Source organism: Cyprinodon tularosa, unplaced genomic scaffold (genome assembly GCF_016077235.1).
Source record: "Cyprinodon tularosa strain WSP-4 unplaced genomic scaffold, ASM1607723v1 ctg652, whole genome shotgun sequence".
Classification (NCBI taxonomy): Eukaryota; Metazoa; Chordata; class Actinopteri; order Cyprinodontiformes; family Cyprinodontidae; genus Cyprinodon; species Cyprinodon tularosa.
Window position 1 is genome coordinate 217890 of NW_024039399.1, and position 27945 is coordinate 245834.

Sequence of the window (27945 nt, forward strand, 5' to 3'; positions counted from 1 at the left end):
TAAATCCTTTTATTACTCACAACTCAAGAAACTATGATGCTGTTATTTACTAAGGCTATCTCTGTTTTTCATTATAGATAAACGTAAGCTGAAACGCTGAAGTGTGGCTATAAAGCAGTTCACAAGAGGCAATTTCCAAAGAAATCTCTATTCTCCTCCCATCTAGATTTCTTCAGAAAGTTGGATGGGTGAACATGTATTTCTATGCCTGTGATTGGCCGAGTTCTTCTGAATAAACTTCCTCTGTGTAAAATAAAGAACTCCAGATGTTCAAGTTTGTATTAGTACTTTATTCATTCCAGTGCAACATCTGCCTCTCTGATCTGCCTTCCTCTTTTTAATTGTATTGAACAGTTAAACTGGAAAGGCTCCTGCAGTCCTCCATTTGTCCGGTTGGATACTTGAAAATAAATTAGCAGGTTTTCAGCAGTAAGTCTTATGGATTCACCTTATTTGTAGGAAGACAATGTGTGGTTCTATTTTAAACATGCATGCAGCAAGGGATGTAGGGGCAGATTTAGGAAATTTGGGGCCCTAGGCAAAGACAGGCAGGGGGCCCTCTGAATTGAGAGGACAACACAGAAAAGATATCCATGATACTGATACATACATTTTAATAGAACAAACATCCCTTATTAGTTCTATGTTTTTTGTCCCTCTCTTCTTGTCCCTTTTCTTGTTGTTTTCCTCTCTATGTTTTGCACTCAGCTGACTTTTCATGCTGTCTGTAAAGGAATGAAAGAGTTTTTCCAAGCACTAAGCTCACTTAGCTGATTGCTCCTTCCTGTGTTTCCAAAAAGGAAACGGCCAAAGTAAATAACCCAGTCCTTCTTTTCACTGTAGACAAGCCATGATCTGCTTATCTGTTCTCCATTTTTCATTTGAATGGAATAATAGCTGCAAAAATCATGACAGCAGACAAGATAGAGGAGAGCAGGAGGCGGGGTTACCAATCTACTCGCTCTGGAGAGCAGAGTTAGCTGCTTTTAGATGTTGTCTCCAGTAGCAGTAAAAAGTTGCTAGATTTGGCACTAGGCGCTTTTTTGAAATCAAAGTGCTAGAGGGGTCTGAAAAGTCGCTACAAAAGTGCTATGTGGCAACACTGCTCTTTGCATGGTTTGTTTTCAAATGGTTTGCTGCTGTCTGTTTGGACCTTTCTGAACATGTGCAGCAAATGGACTGATCCAATATGGTGGACACTGAGGGGGGGGCTGAGACACACTTGATATTATAAGCGTTCCGATGGCATTTTAGGGAAAGGATTTTGATCAAAAACATAATTAATGTGCACAAATAAGGAATAGTTGTATTAACCATACATGTGGACAGTTTTATGGGGCCCCCAGGAACTTGGGGCCCTAGGCAGCTGCCTAGTATTGCCTAATGGTAAATCCTGCCCTGGATGATACTGTAGTACTTTGGAAATTATCAGACAAAAGTAGTCAACAGGAAGCTAGTGTGCAGAGAAAAGTTTTTTTTGTGTGTGTTAATTTTAGAGCCAACATTATTAAAAACACGTCTCTCGTGAAAATGAGGTTATGAATCCAGCCTTCGCTTGTATTAGGGAGGTCTACGTGCAGGGACTCATGTTCACAGCACAGACTCCTGCGATCCTTTCCAATGAGCTTTTATCCCACCCATTCATAAAGAGGGTGGTTCAATTACACCCTAACCTGGAAGTGTTCATTTCTAACACAACACAAAAACACTTGAAACTTTCTGATAGCATTTTTTATGTGAAGGGGGAACGGCCCTTTGGTTAAAGAGGTAGGCAGCGATAAAGGGTGGAGAGAGCGAGGTGAACAGAGGGAGGAGAAGCGTCCGAGCAGCTCTGCATGCTTTACCGCTGGGATTCTGCCACATTTACCCCCAAACTCCGGTTAACATGAATCCCTCCTTTCTCTGCCTTCTTTCATGGATTTGCTTATGTGCACTTTTCTTGGCCGTTAACTGTGAAAAGCAGCGTATCCCTGAAGGTGAGTGGAGCATTCCGCTGGAGCCCCGGCTCCTTCACAGCGAACTGAGCGGTGGGTGGCTGCCTTACAGGCGGCCTGTCGGTGTGCGGAGACCCGCACAGCCGCTTCCCTCCAGCTTTTAACGCACAGACACCGCACTGCACCGTTACAACAGCTCGGTTAAAATACGCGCTTTGATTTATTACTTTAGCCGAACTGTCACTCTTTTTACTAAACCACTTCATTTTGGTACACTTTCTTCTTTTGAAGCCTTTTTTAAAAATAAAATCCAACTTGGTTTGTGATCAATTTAAATATGTTTTGATTGAATAAAACTTTCCGGAGGTGAAGTTAGTCTACGATTCGTACTGTATATTAATGTTTTACTACTTTTAACAATTCAAATAGTTGAGCAGTAACTAACTGGGTAAACACAAACACCGCGTAAATCTCTGCCTATAAAAGTCAATACAAATACAGAACCTGTATTTTATTTTAGAGGTTTTATTGGTAAGTTCTGCTTGAAAATATGCACACTTCTAAACAAAGATTACACCGAACTACGTTTTTATCTTTTTCAAATTGACTTGATGAGTTTATTTCAGTTTTTCCGCATCGTATTTCAGTGTTTGAACACTAGAACCGGTCCGGATCAGATCCAGTCCAGCCTTAACGGAAGTTCAATCAGATACCAACTTCAGTCGCTGACGTGGACCGCCTAGACATGTAACCTCCGGCAGCTGCTTTCTGCATCAACACACACCGGAGGAAAAATAAGCAATAACATAATACTGTTGCACAGAAATACTGTTAAATATGAAAAAATTACCTCATTTTAAAAAACATAGAGACATAAATGTTCAAAAAACTCATGGAATGAAATCTCTGACGGTATATTTTCTATGTTCAGATCACATTTTAGATAAGTTTTGTTTTTCTGTTTGTTTTGTCTGCTGCTCTTCTTAAAATGACTCCTGCAGTACTAGTCATATTTTTTTACACAACAAACAACTATAGAAGTAAATAAGAAATATATATTTTTATAAGAAATGTATATTTTTACAATAATTGTAAATACTTGAATTCTGTTTACGTCTGTATGGCAAGTGTAGATCAGATCTCCTATTTTTAGAATAGAAATCCATAATCAGGGGGATATAAGCCCATGATAGAGCCAAGTATAATAATATACATTCCAGTTTTATGGTCATACATAGTGTGTGAAATAAATGTTTTAAACGTGTCATTTATCTTTATTATAATTTGGTGCAATATAATAATAATTTGAACTGCCTTATAGGGTTGTCAAAAGTATCGATACTCAAAAAAGTATCGATACTGAAACGTATCCGGATACAATACTCATTTTAAAAAGTATCGATACAGCCATCTAAAGTGCAGATTAGTGGAAAATGCACTTTCTGAAAACTGTGTGATTGAATAATTCTGTGCATTTTTCAGTTTCAGACTTTTTTTGTAACAGGTGCAGCTGCTGAGAATTATTTTTGTTTAACTGCTTTGGCCAGTGTCATTGTTATGTCTGCAAAACATAGCCAAGGAAGGAACTTAATTTTAAGTTTTTTATCAAGCTTGCTTAATGTTGTGCACAGCATATAACCTCAAAATATTATTCTTATTGTTTTTTTTTAATTTATTTCTTGTATTTCTTTAGTAATGAAAATATTTCTGTTGAATTTTAGAGTCTTTATTTTTATTCTTGTGGTATCGAAAAGGGTATCGAGTATCAAATATTTTACTTAGTATCGGTATCGAGTTGAAAAGTTTAGTATCGTGACAACCCTACTGCCTTATTTTGTTGTGCATAATTGGAAATATATTTAAACCCTTTAAAGGAAAAGTCCGGACAGCAAGGAATAACCAATGGATCATTATCTATACCGAAAACTTATATGTTCGCTGTGATTTAATGAATTTAGTGTTAATCAGTAAGAAAATTAAAAAAATTATTTTCAACGTGATCACCGAGTCTGGGAGCGGCCATTTTTGCCCAAATAACCCTCCCTCATGCCATCTTCCGGCAGTGACGTCACAGTGCGGTAAGCCTAGCGCCATTCTCCCCGCTTTACAAGAAAAATCAATGGGAACTACTAGACACATTTGCAATCAACAACAATTATTGAAGATTTCCAGAGGACTTCACCATTGAAATTCACCAGAGCTATAGTGAAAGAGGGAGGATTTGCCATCGAACTTCTGGCCAGAGAAAAAACACGTAATATGTAGCCAACATTTGGAAGAAGAATGTTTTCAAGATGACTTGGATAATAGCACGTTGTGACAAACACCAGATACAGCACTGGGAGTTGATCAATAGCCGATACCGCACCGTGACGTCACAAACCAGTAGGTGGCAGTAGTGTTCTTTGTAGTGTGTCACCGATAACGATACCAGTATCGGGCAGCCAGATACGGCACTAAGAATGTGGTACGGTATCGGAGAGTACCAACCAATAGGGCACCGATACCATTTTGAGAACCAAAAGTTTATTCAACTATTATCACCCATTCCAGGTAGGCAATAAGGTAGGCAGCAGCTGGACAAAGCCATCATGGCAATTATTTTACATCCAAGTAGTTTGCAGTTCTTCATATACACACACATCAATTTCAAACAGATGGTATCAGTATGGTATCGGTATCAGCCAGGAATCGGTATTGGGGCCAAAAAATGGCATCGGTGCAACACTAGTTCAGGAAAGAAAATTCAAATGAAAATATTCTTAATTAAAACACTTCATCATTTGTTGAACAGTATGTAATAATTTTATATTTAAAATACTTTCAGAAGTTTGAATTCTGAATATGACGGGATTTTTCCTTTAGTGGTTTCTAAATGGATTCACTGAACAGTGGAGTTGGGTCAGACTGCTTATACAGTAGGAGGATATATTATCTGATAGGCTGATTATATATACCAAAAAACCTGAATTACAAGTGTTCCTAACTGAATTAAACGCGTGGGAATGACCTGGATAATATAACACTGGAATAGAAAAAGATTGCCTCTTCTGTCTTAGATTCCTGTTCTGCATGAATATAAACATAAACAGCTTAGTTCCATTCCATAACATGACCCAAATCAGTCACGGACATTAAAAAGATGCAAACAGATAATATTCAGATCCAAATAAAGACATGGCAAGGAGCGCTGGGAATAATGTGACATGATTTCATCTGGTAATGGTGTCAGTTTTCCTCTTTTAGTTTGGCTCATGTTTTCCTCTGCTTAAAACATCTCGCCTGGTTTTCTTGGTAGTAAAACGTTACTGTGTGCAATCATTATGTTGAGCTGTTTCTTACTTTATTTGATGTGAACAGATGGCCGGTTACTGTGTGAACATGCTCCATTAATTTACACTTGAAGCAATATTTTAAATCTGAACCCGACATTTTGCAGCTGTGTGTTTTTACTGGAATCGTAATAACTGGTTCTCTGAGCTTTAGGCAAAAAAAAAAAAACACGTCCATTTGTGTTTCTGTTTGATTATCAACTGTTAAATCACCAAGAAAAAAAAGCATTATCTCCGTTTTTGTTTCTTCTTTTTTTTTTAGAAAAGCTTTTAGTTTTGACCGTAGCAACCAAAGAGACGGATGGCTTCAGGCGTTTTCTGAGGTCGGCTAAACACTTTAACTACACTGTAAAGGTAAGACATAACATGATTGATTGCTCCATTTTTGTTTTATACAGTGTGCTTTTTTTGTATTCTTATGTTTTTATTGTGTGTATGTTTTCAGGTTCTTGGCCGGGGGGAGAAATGGAAGGGAGGCGACTACATGTCGGCTCCAGGAGGAGGTCAGAAGTTGCGTCTCCTGAAAGCTGCTCTGCTGGAGATAAAGTCTAAGGATCAGATCGTTCTTTTTATCGACAGGTACAGTTGGAATGTCCAGCACATTCAACATTGACTTATTTCTTTGTTTATTTGTCCTTTTTGTCTTTATAGCTGAATGTTTCATAGATCTTTGTGAAATTAAGTAAAAAATAAAACCGATCCCCTGATAGGTACTGGCATCTAGATAAAATCAGCTAAAGTTAATGAAGGACATTTAGAACAATCTATGAATGTTAATGAAAATTAATGCCGCTTTAAAGGAAAATGGAGAGGCTTTTAGATCTAAACACGTTCCATTTTATTGAGATGACTTCAGCTTTCTGCAGCTTTTTAAGATTGGATTATTACCAAAGGAAAACAAGATTGTATGAGGGGAAATAAAAGGTGGAAAGATTAAGATCATTCACAGAAGGAGCCTTTTTGTTAGTTCCCAGTGTTGTTTTTTACACTACTGAGCAGGATTGATCCCTTATTGTTCTCCTTTTTCTGTTTTCGACGCAGCTATGATGTGGTTTTCGCCTCGGGTCCCAAAGAGCTCCTCAAGAAGTTCCAGCAAGCCAAACACAAGGTGGTGTTCTCTTCAGAGAGCCTGATTTGGCCTGACAGACATCTGGAGGACAAATACCCCCACGTCAGGGAAGGGAACCGGTTTCTGGGCTCTGGAGGTGGGTCACCCAGGACAGACCACGTGACTTTTTATGCTTCTTTCAAAAACAGTTAATCATGAGCTGTAAGTGCTATAGAAAGCCCTTTCCTCTGTTCTGCTCCCCCAAGTTACTCCCTTTCCTTTGAACTGCTCTCACCTGCTTACAATTTCTGAAGGGGATCCTAGGATTTTTTTCACAGCAAAATAAATGTCTAAATATTTGTCCAAAATCTTTCCATTAAAGATGGTAATTCAATTCAATTCAGTTTAGAGGATTGGCAGGCATAATTAATCTCTATGCCTTAACCCTGACAATAATCCTAATCCTAACCATCATCAGTGTGTTCCGATTAGTCTAAACTTTTAATATTCTCACCTTCGTCCTTGAGCTAACATAAGCAAGAAACTCAATTCAGTTTATTTATATAGTGAGGGTGATATAGCGGCAATTCACAAAACGTGTCATTTCAAGGCACTTTTCAGTTCACCAGATCATCCAGTCAGATTGATTCAAAGTTTTCTATCTAAGAAAAACCAGTTGATTGCATCAACTCATTAACTCTTCAGCAATCCCTCACACTAAGCATGCTTGTAGTGACAATGGAGAGGAAAAACTTCCTTTTTAACAGGAAGAAACCTCCAGCAGAACCAGGCTCAGTGTGAGCGGCCATCTGCTGAGGCCGACTGGGGTTCAAGGAGACAGAAGCAGACATAGAAAAAGCAACTGGAAAAGGCGGCCCCGTCCAGGAATTACAAAGCTAGGCAATAGCTTTGAGCCAGCTCCCATGCCAGAGGACGAAGAGAGCACATCCAGCCAGTCACAATCAGAGAAACAGAACTACACTGAAAAACAGGCCAATCTCCAACATCTATAAACAAATGTGTTGATGGCAGCAGCACAGCTGATATTTCTCTCCAGGTTTTAGTCAGAGCCAACAGACGAGGCAAAGCTATGTAATTAATGATTCATCAGTAATGATTCACCCCAAATTTAATCTGTCAATTACATGTCTTAATGTCTTTGATGTTCGTTATAAATATCTAAAGTCTTGATTGGTCAATCGGTGTACTCAGTAAATTGGGGAATTTAATTCAAATTTAAATCAAATATTTTGGGGAAAAATGTAAATAAAAGATATTCAAAACATTTTTCAATAACCTTTTTGGCTTCATGAAGCTCATTATGCAGATCGGTTTACAAACCCAACTCACTATGACTGACTTTTTTGTACCAAGAATGATTTAGATATGTGAGACAGACACTAAATAAATCTGCATCTTTTTTCACATGTCCATTAAGCAAAAATATTTATGTAAAAAATACAAATACTATAGAAATTTTACATTTATTAAGGATAAAGATGTTTTTTATTTATTGTAAGCATACATTTTAATCTATGTATGGATTTTTACATCAACAAATAGAAAATATTCCAGTTTTTAATGTATTGATATTATGACACTTGGCTTTCCACACATGCTGCATGTTGGAGCCAAAACCAAGAAAAGAAGAACATTCAGACTTTGGAATTTCCTTTCTCTGCCTGTAATATTTGTACTTCACTGAAACAATTTATATGCAAAATATAAACATCAAGCCTATGTTCTACTTACAAACAGCTTTAAAAAAGAAAAGGTTCTCAGCCATGGGTTGATAGTCGGATGGACTGGTTTTGGGCCCCCCCTCTACAATGCACACTGACCTCGTTGTTCCGCATTGTTGGATATGCATATCAGTATTGTTTTTTTTATATATTTTGCCCTTTTTGTATCTCTTTCTCTTTTTGGGGGCGAAGTGTGTGCAACAGTAATAATAGTGATAGAAAGTCAGCAATGCAGTCACCATTTTTATGGAATATTACGGAAATATGTTTATCTTACTTATTACAGGAGGCAACAAGAATAAAATAGAAACTCAGGTGAATTAGTGTCAAAACAAAAAGACAGTGTAAGCTAACAGGTTCACACATCACTAGAAATATTTTTTTAAATGTACAGGGCCTAAAATCAAGTGGCCCCTCAGGTTAAATTTCATTGCAATATATTTGTTACAAAATGCATATTGCTTACCATGCATGAGATAAAGAAGCATTCACAGAAAAAAATAGACCTAGAAATTGTGAAAATAACAGTGTGCAAAAACTGGAAAAATTGATAGGAAGTATCAGCCATCTTAATATCAGTGACAATAGCGACACAAGCATAAGTTTTGTTTCAGCTCACTTTGTCAGAGTGATTTTCCTTTTTATTCCATTTAATTGCTCGCCCACTGGGAGGAAACTGTGCTGGTTGTGTGCAGAGAAGCTGCTGAGGTGGCAGTGCACACAGTCCTGCCGTCAGCTTTTCAGCAGCCCATAAAATCTGAACTGAGCAGACCTCATTAGTGATGCAGTCTCAAACTTAAACACACACGTTTGTATTTCTATGCATCCTAAGCTGGTAAAATGGTAAATTGCCTGTACTTGTATATCTCTTTTTCAACTCAGAGGACTTGATCAAAGCGCTTTACACTACATTCAGTCATTTACCCATTAATGCACAAACTGATGGAAACAAACACAATTTTAGTCCCTGCTGCCCACTGACAGAAGTGAGGGTGCTGTACACTCGCGCCACTCGGCCCTCTGACAACCATGCAATGTGGGTGAAGTGTCTTGCCAAAGGGCACAACAACACTAAAAGCTGGAGCTTGAACTGTCAACCCCTCGATTTCAGGGCAAACTCCTACATCAGACAGCACTGTTGCTCCTGCATTTATACCAAACACTGACATTTGCCCTAACCATCACCACAATATTCCCAGCCCTACCTGTAACCTAAGTTCATTCACCTCTAAACTGACCTGCTATCTTTAAAAATCGTGTCTGCCGCATTAGGACCAGGCTCGTCCTCCATAAGGCCTCATGCTTCTCAGAGGTTTTGTTTACCAGAAAAGCTCAAAAAAGATTAACATTCACAATTACAACTCTGACAATAACCCTAATCCTAACCATCATCAGTGTTTTCCTAACCTTAACTTTAATCTAAACTTAATTTACACCTTCATCCTGGATCTAACATTAGCAAGAAAGAAAGAGGACTGGAGAGATGTCCTCACTTTACTACAAATTGTCCTCAATCTGATGCAAAAGCAGGAGGACCCCCAAAGGAGGACAAAAAACAAATATTACATTATTTTACTTGGCTATTTATACTTTACTGGAGTAATAACTGTAAGTACTGGCCTGTTGGTATTTAAAAAAAAACAAAAAAACATGAGAAATAATTTGTTCACTATTATTTATGACTATTATTTATTTACTGAACTATTTCTTGGCTGCTCAGTGGTGCAGTGGGTAGCACTGCTGCCTTGCAGCAAGAAGGTTCTGTGTTCAATTCCTGGCCTTAATGCATGGAGTTTGCATGTTTTCCCTGAGCATGCGTGGGTTCTCTCCGGGTACTCTGGCTTCCTCCCACAGTCCAAAAACATGACTGTTAGGTTAATTGGCTTAGTTTAGGGCTAGCTTTAGGGTTAGAGCATAGAAAGGGTTGAAAATGGAAGTCAACACATGGTCCTCATTAGCAGAACAGGCATAATTTCTGTTGGTTTTATTTGTCCCCAGGCTTCATTGGCTACATTCCCAGCATCAAAGAAATGATTGCTAACTGGACCGGAGGTGACAGTGACAATGACCAACTCTTCTTCACTAAGATTTACATAGATCCAGCTAAAAGGGTGAGATATGTTTCACTATAACGCAAATTAGCTCTTTTAATAAAAACACTCAACTACAGTTAATGAGGCTCAGGATGTCCTTCATGTGTTTCCTGTTAAAAACTTCCCTTAGGTCAGCGGTTTATTGTCGCCTTTCTTCAGACATGCTTTAGTTTGCAGTGCAAGGATACAGGAGTTAATATTTAGTATCACATGTCCCAATAAGTTAAATTTTAAATCAGGAATTTTATTTTAACTCATGCAAATGTTTGTAATTTTTTTTCTTTTTCAGAAAACCTTAAACATCACTCTGGACAGTAAATGCAGGTTGTTCCAGAACCTACATGGAGCCCTTGGTGAGTGCTGAAAGTGAATACAATCACAATACAGTATAAATATCTGAGCCATCTTTTCACTGTTTAGGGCCCTGTCACACCTTGCCGATTTAGACAGCATATGCCCGACTTCCCAGAATCTTCTGCATACGCTGAACTTTCTATGTATTTTTTCAAGTTTCGGTGTACACTTAGTGTTTTTTTAATGTGTCAAAAATTTATGTCCAACTCATGCATAACACACAGCAGCATAATGCCCATGAAATGATGCACAGGCATCAGTTAAAGCTGCTCCCCTCAGGTGCATCGCTGCTCCCCTCAGGATGATACTGCCTGCATGGTCAAAATTTCTAGACGCACTTGCCGTATGTCGACGTGTGCCAGTGTGTTTCAGCATTCTCATAACTTATATAAAACGTAGCGATAACTTATCCAACGTATGCCAGCGTTTTTGTTAAAAGGAGTTAGAAAGCTCACATTTCTTGTTTTGCTTGTTCTTTTCCTTTTGTTGTAATAGTCTAGCTTTCTTGCTAACAGATTTTCATTGCAGGAGAAAGACAATATCATTTCTGTCATATCCAAACAATTATAGGGATGGAAAAATGAGAACACACTGGAAATGCACGAATGCAAAACAAAAACCACTGAAAAGACAAGATTAGATTAGCAAACACAAAAAAAGCTGCTGTTCCAGAAATTAAAGAGCAGCGGAGAGAAAATGCATAAAAGTGCGGTTAAAAACATAAACAACGCTAGCACACAAACCATATGCAAAGTAAAAATGCTGCAAGAAACAAAATCAACTGTAAGTTAAGAAAGGCTGCAAAATGGCTCCACTTAACAGAAGTGCTCCAGACCACTAGAGGGAGATTATCTCCACCGACCAAGAGATGAAAGAGGAATCAAAAGGAAAACTTATATTTCTTCCCTTCAAATGTATTATGTGGACGGGCATCCCGTTTATGTTTTTGCTAGATATTAATTCCCAGTGAAGCCTATGGTCTGCTCCCATAATCTGATGATATTCTCCCCCTAATGGTCTAGAAAACTTATGCTGAGTTAGTTTGGAGATTTCTTAACTTGCAGTTGTTTTTACTACTTGTAGCATTTTTGCCTTTGAATCATTTTTGTGATTGCAGTACTTTTTATATTTGTTATGTATTTATGTATTTGCATCCAGTGTGCGCCCTTTACCTTTACAGTTTGTATCCTCAAAATGCTGCAGTCGTTTTTGCAAAAGCTATTTCATTACACTTTTAAAACTTCCTATTTCATTAATCTTAGTTTTTGTATCATTATTCTTGTTCAAGTTGATTTTTCTGATCAGAAAAGCTTAAAATGCAAAATTTTACATCTTGTTTACACAGGAACTTACTAAAGAAGGTAGTGAAATAACATAACTCTTTTGTTGAAGAACTACAGTTTTATGTAAAATAAGACAATTTTAGGTTAGCAATTTTAAACTTTAACAAAAAGCATTCGTTTTATTCACTTTCACACTGTATACAGTATTTTAAGCCTGACTAGATCTTAGCTTTGTGGTTGATTCTATTGAATTCAATTCAGTTTATTTATATAGCACCAATTCACAACTTGTCATTTCAAAGTATTTTATAGACACAATTCAACCAGATCATACTGTCAGTTTGTTTTAAAGCTTTCTATTTAAAGAAAATCTACTGATTGCATGGACTCATTGAGTCAAAGGCAATCCCTCACATCAAGCATTTTTGTAGCGACTGTGGAGAGGAAAAACTCCCTTTGAACAGGAAAAAAGCCTCCTTCAGAACCAGACTGTTCGAGCGGCCATCTGCTGAGGCCGACTGGGGTTCAAGAAAACAGAAGCAGACATAGAAAAAGAAGCATACCGGTAGATACAAAAAGCAACTGTCAACCACCTCCACAGGATGTCCCGTCCAGGAAACACACAGCCGGGCAGACAAGCTCTGAGCCAGCTCCCATGGCAGAGGATGAAGAGAGCACATCCAGTTAGTCACAGTCAGAGAAACAGGACTGCACTAAAAAAACAGGCCAAGCTCCAACATCTATAAACAAAGGTGTTGATGGCAGCAGCACAGCTGAAATTTCTCTCCAGGATGGAGTCACAGCCAGGCAGGAGCAGACCAGATGAAGCTACCATGAATAGAAAAAGCCGAGATATCATAAAGATAGAGATTGAAATAACAAATTCGGCAGAGTGGGAGAATAGAGATAGATTGATGAAAAGGGGTCCCTATGTCCTCCAGCAGTCTAAGCCTATAGCAGCATAACTATAGAGATAGCTCAGGATAACCTGGTCATCGATCATGAAAGTCAGAGTTTTGAGTTGGAAAATTGATGCAACAGGAAGGTATTCGACTCTCCCATTCAAGATGGATGTTACTCGCATCAGCAGTAACAAAATGTTTCTCTTTTAATAATTTGTTGCAGTTCTTCCTTATGAACTAACATTTGGCCAGTCACTCAGGTACTACTACTAAATGTTTTAGATAGCATATATTAGTGCAGCGTATGTGTGCGCAGAATACCACACTGGACAATGTTTTTGTCATGGCGATGAATGTACAAGGGGCCATGGAGAATATGAGAGTTTACAAGCTGAGAATTGGACCAAATTTTCCTTTGAGATTACGTCACTGTGGGGATAATGGAACACGGTTTCCAGGGAAAACAAATCAACATTTTCTACATCTGACAGAATGATCATTGCTCTTTACTGCTCCACACATTTTACCACAAGCTTCTTCACATTTATTTCATGCGGTGCCTCCAGGGAAAGTGCTCATAATCAATAAGATTAAGCTGATTTGAGGGAGACTTTTTCTTTTTCCTTTTAATTATATAAGGATAAGTCACTCTGCACATTTTTTGTTAAACAGTGGTTGGATCGAGGCTTTTTAATCCAGATTAGACATTGATATTTTTATTTCCCCACTTTATTCATGTATTCATACCACGGTGTTGTCTTCACTGTCAATTTGGCTCAGGATAAAGCTAAAAATGATCCAGGCTACAGTAAGTTAGTTGTCTGTTTTCAATGCTTATTCTGAAGGAATTTAGAAAGGTTGTGTCAAAGCCCGGAAAGACTTCAGGGACTGGACAGAATATATTGACTCTCTGTGGCCCAGAAATCCTCATTACATGACAAAGAAGGAAACTACAACATTTTCCAACCACAAAGATTTAAACCAATATGAAATGAAAGCGGTTCTTAAACTTATGAAAATCTTCCGTAATCAATAAGGAAAAGAGGTAAAAAAATGTAATCTGCAGCCCGATCTTATTTAATAGTTACCATTAATGTTTACTTAATCATCAAACCAACAAGAGTTCTTAGCAGAACTTTAGATTATTATTAGTAATAAACCTGAAATCAGTCCTGGTTAATGTCAGATGCATGTCTACAGTCAACAGATGCAACATTAGTAACTTTTAGGTGTTAAACCACTAAGATCCTATTGTCATTGTTTACTGTGAGGCGTAACATAATGAGCACTGACAGTTGAAAATTATTACGTTTGGTTTTTGTCATTAGACCTGTTGGTTGGATGCATTAGACAGGAAGTGAACTTTGTGTCTGAGGCTAGAAACCTGGGTATCATTAAAAGAGCTTTTCTTTTAAAGAAACCAAAAAAATTTTTTGCTACAAATCCATAATTATCAAATTGGTTCTAAACTGTTTCAGCTGATTTTTAGTTTGTCCTGCTCTTCCAGATTCTTTCCAGTCTGTGTTTTAAAGCTTAGGTTAGTCCGGCTGGCCAGGCTCGTAGAGTTTTTTTTAACCTGATCTGCCTTCATCCTGATCTCTCTTTGATTTAGATCTCAAGGTATTTTACAGTCAGAACGTCAGAAGAACATTAAGATAAACTCAGACAGACAGTCTGGAAGATAAATAGAGCACATCCAGTCTGTTGCAGTGAAAGCTCAGCCAGTAGCTACAGTATGTCTATGAAAGGGACTGAGTGAACCACTGAAAGGCAGAACCAAGTGGATCATCTGTAAGAGTGCAGGAGGTCGCCAGCAGCTGCAGCCCAGCTAAGATCCAGCATCAGGACAGTTTTTACAGCTGAACAGAAGGAGGCTGGATGCAGCTACTATAGAGAAAATTGTCAATTTGTCTACTATAGAAGAAAATGAAAACATAAAAACAGAGGTCAACATGTTCACTGTTTCAAAGGGAAAGAGGGGAAGATGTGGATTGGTCCAAACTTCTCCATCTCAGCTGTCATTAACAGCTAATGCAGAATTCTCTGATTTGCAAACATGGCTAGAGATCAGTTTTTTGACCAAAACTTAACTGAAGTTGTGCTTGAAGCACTATTGACCATTTAGATTTATGCTCATCAGAATGAAGCCAGATTCGTATTTGTTTCCAAATGCTGTTTTGTTCTGGCACCTCCATCCATTTCGAAGCCTTTGCGCCGTTACACTCCTGACAGAAAATCAGTATCTACAAGATTTTATTATTTCATTCAGTTCAATTCAATTAAAAAATACTTTATTAATCCCAAATAAAATTTTAATGTTGCAGTAACTCATAGATTACTTTGTAGGTGTTGATAACTGTAGGCAGGAAGGATCTTCTGAATTCTTCTTTATGAAATAATCTTCAGAGGTTCTAGAGGAGCTCCTAGAACAGAACTGGCCTTCTTAATTAGCTTCTGGAAATTTTTAAAGTCAGTATCTCTAATACTGTTACCCCAGCAGAGGATGGAGGAAGCGTTCACACTCTCCACAGCAGCCTTATAGAAAATAATAAGTAGCATCTTGCTGCAAATGCTGAAGGACTTAAGCTTCCTTATGAAGTACAATCTGCTCTGGGACATTGTGATAATAAAGATTTTAAGTTCTTTAATTAAACCTTTGATGGATTCTAATTTAATATTAGGAGGAACTGGACTTCTTTATCATAGTGATAATCTATGAAAAAAACCTGCCTTTGAACATTAGAGCTTCATAGACAGCAGATCACCTTGAGAACCAACTAATTTCCATTTACTTATATTTATTCAGCTTAGTATTACTGATTAAGGTGGCATTTTTTCCTGCTGCCTATGACATGAGGGCTGCATAGTGTTGTGTTAAATAAACTATAGAAATACTGTTGGTTTGAAGTTGGCCCATGTTTGCTGAACTTACACAGGAGCTAGCGTAGCTCTAATCACTGAAGAACTTTATGTTGGAAAGGAAAGGCTCAGTCATGGTGCGTTTTGCTGGTCATAATGTTGTGCCTTATCAAATCCTTATGATACACAGCAACTCATTTGTTTTTCCAGATGAGGTGGTGCTGAAGTTTGAAGACGGTCGTGTTCGAGCCAGAAACGTGCAGTATGACACCCTGCCTGTTGTCGTCCATGGGAACGGCCCAACAAAGGTGCTGCTTGGAAGAAACGTTTCACTCCTCATCATTGCGTACACTGAAGAAACACTGAAGTGATTTTGACAGCGATCTTCCAGCCTCCTCAACATTCAGGCAGCATAATACAAGCCGGGAAGTTTCATCAAATCTTTCATTTAAAAGCAAACGGAACACTTTTGTTTTCCAGCTCCAGATGAACTACCTGAGTAACTACATCCCCAACTCGTGGACGTTTGAGACTGGATGCACCATCTGCCAGGAGAACCTGATCTCGCTCTCATCCCTGAAGGTCCGTTCAGTTCTGTTAAAACATCAGCCAACAGCCTTCTCATTGGGGGATGGTTTTCCAGGGAACACAGTAAACCCATTAAACAGTGTTGTATGATGCATCGTGTTTCCTTCTACAGGAGAGTGAACTTCCTGTGGTGCTGATCGGCATCTTCATTCAGCAACCTACTCCATTTGTCACCGTTTTCTTTGAACGTCTTCTAAAGCTCCAGTACCCAAAGAGCCGCCTCAAACTCTTCATTTCCAACCAGGTGATGTTCCAACATTACCTTATGTTAAGAAGGTACTAGAAAACTAACATAGACCATAAAATAAATTAATAAGGGTGGCTCCATTCTTACCATTAGGTTTTAGGTTGTTTGAAGGATTTTTTTTCTCTACTGCCATTGAGCTCTTGGAATATCGTCTGCTGCTTCACAGGATAGCATAAAAACTTAAATTAAGTTGATCTAGATCCGACACAGATAAAAAGACTTTAGAGAAGCTAGTCTGCTACGATTTAGACAGAAATTTCCTTACTTTGTTTTTTATAAAGAAGCATGTTGTTAGTTGAAGGGGTTCTTAAGGTTCAAAGGTTATGGTTCAATTTAGCCATCCATCCATATTCAGTCACACTTATCTTTGCTGGGATAAGCTGTCAATGGGCAAGAGGTGGGGTACAACACCCTGGCCTGATCGCCAGTCCATCACATGACAACACAGAGACAAACCGGAAAAACAACCATTAACAGACACTAACACCTATGGAGAGTCTAGAGAAGTCAATTAACAACAGTCATGTTTTTGGACTGTGGGTGGAAGTCGGAGTACCCAGAAAGAACCCATGCATGCACAGGGAAAACATGCAAACTCCATGCAGAAACACCCTGGGCGGGTAATCAAACCCAGAAACTTCTTGCTGCAAGGCAGCAGTGCTACCCACCGCTGCACTGCGCAGCATAAACCATTGCTGTCATTGCTACCACATTATGAATAGAAATATGCCTGTTTTGTCTTCATAAAGCAAAAGTAAACTAATCTTCTCTGCCTGCAGGAACCTCATCATGAGCATCAGGTCAGCTCCTTCCTGCAGGAACATGGAAGCCTTTATCAGGACGTGAAATCCATCGGACCTGAAGAGGAGATGGATGGAGCAGATGCCCGCGACTTGGGCTTGTCAGTTTTTGTCTATGTTAAAGACAGATGACGCCAAAGTTGACTGAGTGCCCATTGAACAGCAGTGCTAACAAGGATTGTTTTTGGGCAACCGAACAGATATAAAACTGACCTGTTCAGACATATTGTTTGTCCTCTCATGTAAGATTTAGTCTAAAAGGGTGAATGTAGCCTTGTCTTTTGGCAACAGTCCAGTGCTGCCAGTTGGTTTCACGGCAATAAACCTGGAAGTTACCAATTTAAGCATTGCTAGTGGCTGAAAGCTACAGAGTGTTCAAAACACACCGAATATGATTTGTATCTAGATAAAAACAGAAAACTAAGTCATAAAATGTCTGCAGCATATAGAATATGTTGAGTGAATGGAGCCACATCCATCAAAGGTTGACCAGCAGTCTGTTTTAGTCTGACCCACACAGAACTGTGTCAGAAAAGTCGCAAGTCTGACAGGAAGATGGCAAAGTAAAACATGTCCATTTGGGGAAATTCAAACTAAAAGGGTCAAAAGTGACATAAACTGATAATAGAGTTCTTAGATTAAGCCTGGCATACACTGTATGATGTTTTTAGTTGTACTCGGCTTAAACTGTATGACTGAACTGCAGGGTTTAAAAGTTCACGATGTATGCTGGTGATGATTCTCAGTCATCCAGGTCATAGTCATTCCAAAAAAGTCAAAAATAACCACTCTGTAAAGCCTTGTTGAGGCTTTACGCTATTTCTGACATTTTGAATTGGAAAAACCTTAAAACTTGGAAACAAAGTCTAGTGGATCGTTTTTAAACTTTTTTGGACACACTTCCACTGTATAACCCAATGCTCTGATGTGATCTAGTTGCTCACGTTGTACGTCCAAAAACCACACTTTGCACTCAGCGCTGAGAGACGCTGCTGGTCGGCATACAAATTCCCTTGTTTGCACAGTTGGCGAGGTTCATAGCTACTCATTTGTCGCTCTGCTTCATCAGCAGGATTCAGTCACAAACACCTCACAAGGGACGACTGAATTTCAAACATGTTTGATTTTGTCTCGACCTTACGGAGGTGGATCCCAACGATCCAAAAAATTCTTGCAAGACTGGAGATTCAAACAAGTGTTAAGATAAAAACAGTGTTTACCAACAAAGAGGCTCAGAAGTGAAAACAAAAAAAGTAAAAAAGTAGATTTAGTTTTGTGTTAACATGAATTTGTTGACTAGTTCACAGAGCCTGTATGTTATGAAGAAATCTGTTCAGAGCTCATCGTCGGGCGCAAGCTGTGCTTTTAGGCTGCTTCCAGAAAACAGCTTTGATTGAGACTAATGTTTAGATGGATGTTTAGTATTTGATACAAGTGACTCTGCACGTTATGAGGTCATTTTACCTTCATTTAGGGGTTAAATGGTTCCCCATCATAAATTAAGTAAAACTGAGCAAATTAAAAAGCCTGAACCTTTTACTTCAGTTTAAGATCATGTTGCAGTTAACTTATTAGCTGTTTCACATAAAAGAGTTGGGTGATTATTACACATGATTTGGCTGACTTCTACCTGCTGCTGTCTTTCAGTGATATGTGCCGAAAGGACAAGGAGTGTGATTATTTCTTTAACTTGGACATTGAGGTGGTCTTAAAGAATGAAAACACCCTGAAAATCCTGATTGAACAAAACCTGTGAGTATGTTTTATATAAAATAAATGCTTAGCAATTATTTTACGATCAGACGCTTATTCGTCACACAAACTGTTTGCCCGTCAACAACCAGTCATGTTTGAAATTGTCCCCAGACCAGTCGTGGCTCCGATGATAACTCGAACGGGACGATTGTGGAGCAACTTCTGGGGGGCGCTCAGTGCAGATGGTTATTATGCTCGATCTGAGGACTATGTGGACATCGTTCAGGGACGGAGAGTGTGAGTTGACTTTCCAATAACAACATTTGGTAGATTAGGCTGATGATCAAGGACTTCATAGAACTTTAAATTTACTTGAATGGATCCTATAATTGCTAAGTTCTGAAGTTCAAATGTTTGTCAAATTCAGGCTTCGGTGAACATTAAGGGTAGTTAAAAAAAACCACCCTTAATGGCTTCAAGACACAGATTGACGGAGGCTTAAAAAACTGTCTGTAGACCCAAAAAGGATCATAGAACGCTAGTTTCTACTGAAGATATGGGGATGATAATCCTTAAAGGCCATGAATAAATGCTTAGTTCAGTTTTGTTGCTTTAGTGTTAGCAGTCTGCGGTCTCCTCCACTGATGTTGGGTCTGTGTGTGGTTCTTGCAGGGGTTTGTGGAATGTCCCATATGTTTCCAGTGTTTACTTGGTGAAGGCGAGCCTGCTGCAGTCAGAGCTGAAAGACTACAAACTGTTTACCTCACAAAGTTTAGACTCTGACATGGCTTTCTGCCACAGCGTTCGCAGCAAGGTCTGAAAAGCAGGAAACATTTACAGTTAGACTGTGATTTTAAAGCCTAATAAAAATATAATTGTTAGCATACTCCTCAATTACAGAAGACCTGTAACGCTTTTTCTTTTACTTTTGGTAGGGAGTCTTTATGTACGTAACCAATTTACACACATTTGGCCGCATCCTATCGACAGAAAACTACAAGACAGAACATCTTCATAATGATCTGTGGCAGATCTTTGAAAACCCACTGGTGAGTGATGGATGGATGGATGGATGGATGGATGGATGGATGGATGGATGGAAGATGGATGGATGGATGGATGATGGGTGGATGGATGGATGAATGATGGGTGGATGGATGATGGGTGGATGGATGGATGGATGGATGGGTGGATGGATGGATGGATGGATGGGTGGATGGATGATGGATGGACAGATGGATGGTGGGAGTGATGGATGGATGGATGGATGGATGAATGATAGGTGGATGGATGGATGAATGGACAGATGGATGGTGGGAGTGATGGATGGATGAATGAGTGATGGATGGATGGATAAATGATGGGTGGATGGATGGATGAATGGACAGATGGATGGTGGGAGTGATGGATGGATGAATGAGTGATGGATGGATGGATAAATGATGGGTGGATGGATGGATGAATGGACAGATGGATGGTGGGAGTGATGGATGGATGAATGAGTGATGGATGGATGGATGAATGATGGGTGGATGGATGGATGAAGGGACAGATGGATGGTGGGAGTGATGGATGGATGAATGAGTGATGGATGGATGGATGGATGGATGGATGGACAGATGGATGGTGGGAGGGATGGATGGATGAATGAGTGATGGATGGATGGACAGATGGATGGTGGGAGGGATGGATGGATGAATGAGTGATGGATGGATGGATGGATGAAAGATGGATGGGTGGATAGATGGATGGGTGGATGGATGGATGGATGGGTGGATGGATGGATGGATGGATGGATGATGGATGGGTGGATGGATGGATGAATGGACAGATGGATGGTGGGAGTGATGGATGGATGGATGGATGGATGAATGATAGGTGGATGGATGGATAAATGGACAGATGGATGGTGGGAGTGATGGATGGATGGATGGATGGATGAATGATGGGTGGATGGATGGATGAATGGACAGATGGATGGTGGGAGTGATGGATGGATGAATGAGTGATGGATGGATGGATAAATGATGGGTGGATGGATGGATGAATGGACAGATGGAGGGTGGGAGTGATGGATGGATGAATGAGTGATGGATGGATGGATGAATGATGGGTGGATGGATGGATGAAGGGACAAATGGATGGTGGGAGTGATGGATGGATGAATGAGTGATGGATGGATGGATGGACAGATGGATGTTGGGAATAGATAAATGAGTGATGGATGGATTGATGAATGGACAGATGGATGGTGGGAGGGATGGATGGATGAATGAGTGATGGATGGATGGATGGACAGATGGATGTGGGAATAGATAAATGAGTGATGGATGGATGGATGAATGGACAGATGGATGGTGGGAGGGATGGATGGATGAATGAGTGATGGATGGACGGATGGATGGATGGATGGATGGATGAAAGATGGATGGATGGATGATGGGTGGATGGATGAATGGACAGATGGATGGTGGAAATGGATGAAGGAGTGATGGATGGAAGGATGGATGGACAGATGGATGGATGGATGAATGGACAGATGGATGGTGGGAATGGATGAAGGAGTGATGGATGGAAGGATGGATGGACAGATGGATGGATGAATGGACAGATGGATGGTGGGAATGGATGAATGAGTGATGGATGGATGAATGGACAGATGGATGGTGGGAATGGATGAATGAGTGATGGATAGAGGGATGGATGATGGGTGGATGGATGGATGGATGAATGAGTGATGGATGGAGGGAGTGATGGATGGACGGATGGATGATGGGTGGATGGATGGATGGATGAATGAGTGATGGATGGAGGGAGTGATGGATGGACGGATGGATGATGGACGGATGAATGGATGATGGATTGTCAGATGTTTAGAGGGAGTAATGGATGGATGGGCGGAAGTATAGGTGGATGGATAGAGAGAGGGATGGATAGATCCCTCCAGTTCATCCCCATCTATGGATGTTTTCTTTGTTTCAGGACTGGCAGGAGCGCTACATTCATGAGAATTACACCCGCATGATAAAAGATAATCTCATTGAAAATGTGAGGAACAACACGGACTCAGATTACTAACAAAACCAATATGGCTGCCTCTCTATCTTACTGAATGAAATGATGCTGTTTTCTTTAACGTCTTCCAGCCATGTCCAGATGTTTACTGGTTCCCAGTATTCACAGATCTTGCTTGTAACCATCTTGTTGAAGAAATGGAACACTTTGGCAAGTGGTCAGGAGGTGGCAATGTGGTACGTTGGATGCATCAATGCAATGATCCTTAACAGGCTAATATATTACAACATTATCCCCTATAATAAGTTCTTGCTTTGTTTTCATGATCTGCCATGTTCACCTTCAGTGACACATTTTACACTCTTTCAACCCTCAGGACACCAGAATCCAGGGAGGCTATGAGAACGTCCCCACCATCGATATCCACATGAACCAAGTTAACTTTGAAAAAGAATGGCATAAGTTCCTAATGGAGTATGTTGCACCCATAACAGAGAAAATGTTCCCTGGGTACTACACAAAGGTGAGACCTGTTAACCCAGAAATGTCCAAGATTTTAAGGAATGTTTAAACAAAGCTTTTAAACCAGCTCTTATCTGCTTATGTTCTCCTTCCAAGCAACCAGAATATTTTGTAATATATTGTAAAATAACCATGCTGTGCAGGTGCTCCTCTAAGATTTTTTTTTTTAATCAACAAAACTATAATAGTAAACTTCCTCACTGTCTTTAAAATGCACCTTAGTCTATGATGATATAATTATTATTGTTTAAACAGATTTTTATTATTAGTTCTTAGGGTGTGGTGGCTTTTATTTTGCTGTCGGGGTGTGTTACAGAAACTACGATGTTATTTAATTTGGACTTGGCTTTCTTTTTAAAATGTAGCTCATCATTTTCAGGAGGCTTTTTTATTTTTTTTAGGCCACTTAACTTTGACCCATAAATCTCTCTATGAATTCAACTGATGCAACCATCTGTGCAGCGGTAAAAGTAGTTTTAAATTCTTTCTATATACTGAGATTAATTGGCTCATATTTTTCCAGACGTAGATCATTATAAATTATATATAACAGCTAAATTACACTTTTGTTTTTTTACGTTTCATAATACTCAAAGCAGGTTTTAGCTTTTGATTAATCAAGAATAAGAATATTTAAAATAAAAAAAAAACACTGATATTCTTTATTCTTCTTCTTGAGAATAGTTTTTATCATTCCAGCATTTTTCATATTTGACATTTTTGACAATAAATGCTCTGTCACTATTTATTAACACCCTTTAGTAGATGAAAAGGCCTTTATGTGCATTATGGTAAAGAAATTTTGGAAATTTTTGCTTCACCTCTCATAAACTGGAAGAAATTAAATCTTGACAGTAGGACAAAAGAAGTTTTTACAGATGGTATTGTTGAGCGACATATAGTTTAATAAGTCATGAGGGCAGACAGCTGAGACTTAGCAATGAGCTGCTGTGTGCTAGCCTCGTGAGACCATCCTGATCTCGCGAGTTTTCAAGGTTTCACTCGCAAATCAGTCTGGAGACTCTCCGTTAAAGAAAATTTGGAGCCGTTCACCAAACGAACGTCCAATCAGCGTTGGCTTTGAGGCGGGTTGAGGTGTGACTCAAAGAGAAGCGCGACAGTTCAGTCTAAAGAACATGGCGACTTCAGCCGATTAAACTAGCGTTAGCGTGGCTATCGAGCAAGTTTTATCGGAATTACAGAGTATTTCTTCACTGAAAGAAGAGCAAAACACTGCTCTGGAGGCTTTTCTCAAAGGAAAAGATGTTTTCTTCTCTTTCTTCTCTTCTCCCGACTGGTTTCGGCAAGAGTAGCCTGGCTTGTGGTTGTGTTTTCGCCGTCGCTCTGTTAGTACGTCATATGCTTCGTTGATCTGATTGGTTTATTTGGCCCGTCTATCACCAACATAGGCCAATCAGCTAACCAGTATTTTCACCCCTTCCCAAAATTACTTCAACGGAAGGTTTCCAGATAGATTTGCTCCACATATCCATCTGGCAGAGTCAGGTTAGCTGTGTGCAACACCAGGGAAGAGAGACAGGAGCTAAGTGTGCTCAAAGATGGATTTATGTGGGCACAGCTAATGGAGAAGGTTCATCCATCCATTTCCAAACAAATGTGTGTGAACTGTGAACAGTGTAACTGTGCACTGAAGTTGGTGGCACAAAATAGCAGGCAGGTAGTCTGGAACTGCGTGCCGTCCCTAAATCTGTTAGTGGTACACAGGACCAGGGGGGGATTTACCTTTAGGCAATACTAGGCAGCTGCCTAGGGCCCCCAAGTTCCATACATGTAAATTCTGTTTACACTTATGGCTAATAAAACTATTCCTTATTTGTGCACATTTATTATGTTTTTGATAAAAATCCTTTTGCAAAAATGACATCAGAACGCCTATGATATTAGGTGTTTCTCAGCAGCTGCGTTTCTCTTCTGGCTTACCTTCATTCCAGCATCTGTAGCAGTTTAATCCGGCCGTATCATGGAATAATGATTCAACACAGACAGCTTTCTTTTTATTTTTTTATTTTTTTTTAATTTATTTTTTTATAAAAAAAAAACAAAACACAGACAGCTTTCAAAAAACAAACACTGTTTTGAACGATTGCTTTTGACACTAAAAGAAACATTAAAGGAATAGTACACCCAAAACATGATTAGCCTTCATTTTCTACTCACCCCCATGCTGAACAACACTCTGGAGTACTTTTTTGATATCTCAAATGCATCTGGAGATCTGGGAGGCTTCTTGCTGTCTGCTGACATTCAAATAATGGAGGTCTATGGCGCCCGAGACAGAAAGGTTCATAAAAGTCCACAAAAATGTGTCAATATTCCTCCATACTGCTCGTCCAATGTATTCCAAGTGTCCTGAGTGGGTAGCATCCAGAATTTACTCGAAACGAAGTCATTTAGAATGTTTTTAGAGCATAAACAGTAGTGGATAGGATTTCCTGAAAGCGCGCACATGCGCGCACACGAGTCTACGGAAGCCGGCAGACCAAACCAGCGCATTCAGCTCGGCAAAGAACTCATGCTTTTCCTCAACACTGAAGTCCTCAGACATTTTTCTTTCGTTGTTTCTTTCTTTGCACAGGTAAACAGCACATTTCTTCTTCTACGCTTGCATTATTGGCAGAGCAGACGCTGAATGCGCACTTTCATCTGGCTTGGTCTGCCGGCTTCCGTAGCGTCGTGAACGCGCATGTGCGCGCTTTCAGGAAATCCTATACACTACTGTTTATGCTCTAAAAACATTCTAAATGACTTCGTTTCGACTAAATTCTGGATGCTACCCACTCAGGACACTTGGAATACATTGGACGAGCAGTATGGAGGAATATTGACACGTTTTTTTTTTGACTTTTATGGACCTTTCTGCCTCGGGCGCCATAGACCTCCATTATTTGAATGTCAGCAGACAGTAAGAAGCCTCCCAGATCTCCAGATGCATTTGAGATATCAAAAAAGTACTCCAGAGTGTTGTTCAGCATGGGGGTGAGTAGAAAATGAAGGCTAATCATGTTTTGGGTGTACTATTCCTTTAAAATGGACAGTATTAAATGAATGAATACACCAAGATATACAAATGAATATACCATTAATTAATAAAATATTACGTTAAACAATTACATTTAACTATTTTTTAACAAAAGTATGTTATTTTACTGAATGTTCATATATACTTAATTTGTTCCTTTTAGCCCACCATATTTCTTAATGCCTATTTTCTCATCTCTATATCTAAATCTACAGAAAATCCCAACATTTATCACCCTCTCATTTGAAACGAAATCCTAAGAAATTAGTGAATTAGCAAGATTTTTTTTCTTGGAAAAGACTAAATGAAAATATTTTCTATTTCAGTTGTGCCTGATATAAAAAATGACATATTTTGCTATGTAGCATTTTACTGCTCAATAAAGTCCAGCTGTTTTTAAATCTTCTGAGCAGGAATCTTTGAAGAGATAAAAATCTGAGCCAATCTGAAGGCAGCATTTATTGTTTGTCTGCTCTATGAAAACCAACCTAGACACCTTCCAGTTTCCCTCAGAGGTGTTTCCCTCATGACACAAAAGGTATTCGTTTGTCTGAATGTATATTTTTGATATCTGAAATAAATTTTTTCCTTGTCAAAATAACCATTTGAAACAAAAAGACATCCTGGATGTCTAGAAATTAATTTCAGATCTCCTTATTTCCTTTTTACTGGTCATCATTTGTTTTATTTTGACTATGAAGAAATGTAAATACAATTGAGTCCAGCTGATAAATGGAAAAAATGGCCACTTAAAATGTAGAAACATTTCTAGATATATAAAGCCTAATTCTTACTAGTATACTTTTTTTTTACTTTCTGAGATTCTGTCTCTGTTGCAAAGAGATTAGATTTAGAGGATTCCTATTAATAATACCCGTGTTCTGCTAATAACGGGTTTTGTTTTTCTCTCTCTGTGTGTTCAGGCTCAGTTTGACTTGGCCTTTGTAGTTAGATATAAGCCAGATGAGCAGCCCTACCTGAGGCCACACCATGATGCCTCTACATTCACTATAAACATTGCACTCAATGAAGTTGGAACTGATTACCAGGTAAGTAGACGCTGCTCGAAAGCTGACCACCCACCTTTCACCTCAACAGATTTTGGACAAAAATATGAACAGACAATTGGTGCTTGTTTGTTTGTTCTAATGAACCATGTTGCCGGCATGACAGAGAAGCTTTTTAATAGAATGTGTTTTTCTGTTCTGACATCTATAAGATGATTTGATGTTTAGCTCAGATCTTTGAGTGAATGTTTGTGAATACAGGGTGGGGGATGCCGCTTCCTCCGATACCACTGCTCCATCCAGGCGCCTCGGAAAGGCTGGGCCCTCATGCATCCGGGCCGCCTTACCCACTACCACGAAGGATTGCCGACAACGGCAGGAGTCCGCTACATCGCAGTCACCTTTGTGGATCCCTAAACTTCAGGACCGCGATTTCCAGACTAAATGGGACACTGTGACATCCAGAAATAATATTTCTTTTTAATGGATTTTTTTTTTTTTTTATCTACATCTTCTTGGAAACAATGGTAGCTACACAGTAACTGTAAACCTTACTTCACAATATCATGATGGATATCATTTAACATTATTTCTAAGACATCAGCTTACTGATAACTTTTACATGATGGAATCTTAAAGCATTTCAATAACTTTAACAAGTAATTCTTTATTTTGATGTAATTTTGTTGGCCTGTAAACAGATTGTTACATTCTTTTTAAATGCACCGTAGAGATAAAAGGGGCTTATTGTGGGAAATGGCATCATATCCGAGCTAAGCAGGTTGTTCAGTAGCAAACCTAAAGCAGAGACTTTCCACATGTAGAGTGAGAATTTGGATTTCCAGGATCTTCTGCATTGTTAATTGGAACTCCTAAAATAAAGTAACTTTTTTTTTTTTTTACTAAACCCGCTCTGGGACACCAGAACCAGTGAGGCTTCACTTCTAATTCAATTTTACTGAAACAATCGTTAAGGCCCTACTGCTCTTTCCTCTCCTTGTCTGGTGTTTATATTCCCTTTACCAATAACTGATGCTACTTTCTGAAGTTGATATGCTGCTGCATTCATTCTTAGACCAACAAAGCTTGCAGCAGGATCTGGAGCGTTGTTCTGCTCCTGTTTGGTCTGAAGTTTGTAGATCAGAATCTCTCAGGAGAAAGCCTTTCTTTAGATGCATTTAGTTTGATCTTGTGCGTTCTGTTAAACTGCAGCTACTTGTGTCACCGGTGCCTTTTTCCTGTATCCAAAGCCGCTTTCTTTAGAACTGAAACACTCCAAAGCTAGTTTATTTATTTTTGTATGTTAGAACAGCTGGACTACCTTCTCTTCTCTATGACTGCCTACTTAGAGACTTTGCTTTATGATCAGAGCACAGGTTTGGGTTCGTGTGATCATTGTTGGTCTCGGGGAAGAACTTTGTGAAAGTGGAACGTGTGTTTTCTGGAGGTTTTTGGACAAACCAATAAAACAAGAAGCCAGCTGA

General features: G+C 39.2%; 1 protein-coding gene across 1 annotated transcript; it reads left to right on the forward strand.

The window, feature by feature from the left end:
* The first annotated feature begins 1549 nt into the window (after positions 1 to 1549).
* plod1a (procollagen-lysine, 2-oxoglutarate 5-dioxygenase 1a) lies at positions 1550 to 27945 on the forward strand. Its single transcript, XM_038308988.1, has 19 exons — positions 1550 to 1976; positions 5529 to 5620; positions 5712 to 5845; positions 6308 to 6471; positions 10055 to 10167; positions 10439 to 10502; positions 15758 to 15855; positions 16028 to 16129; positions 16248 to 16379; positions 17162 to 17283; positions 18830 to 18934; positions 19049 to 19174; positions 19550 to 19691; positions 19813 to 19926; positions 21860 to 21925; positions 22024 to 22128; positions 22269 to 22415; positions 26378 to 26503; positions 26723 to 27945. Exons 1-19 carry the CDS (start codon positions 1886 to 1888, stop codon positions 26876 to 26878), a joined length of 2199 nt encoding a protein of 732 aa, XP_038164916.1. The 5' UTR covers positions 1550 to 1885; the 3' UTR covers positions 26879 to 27945.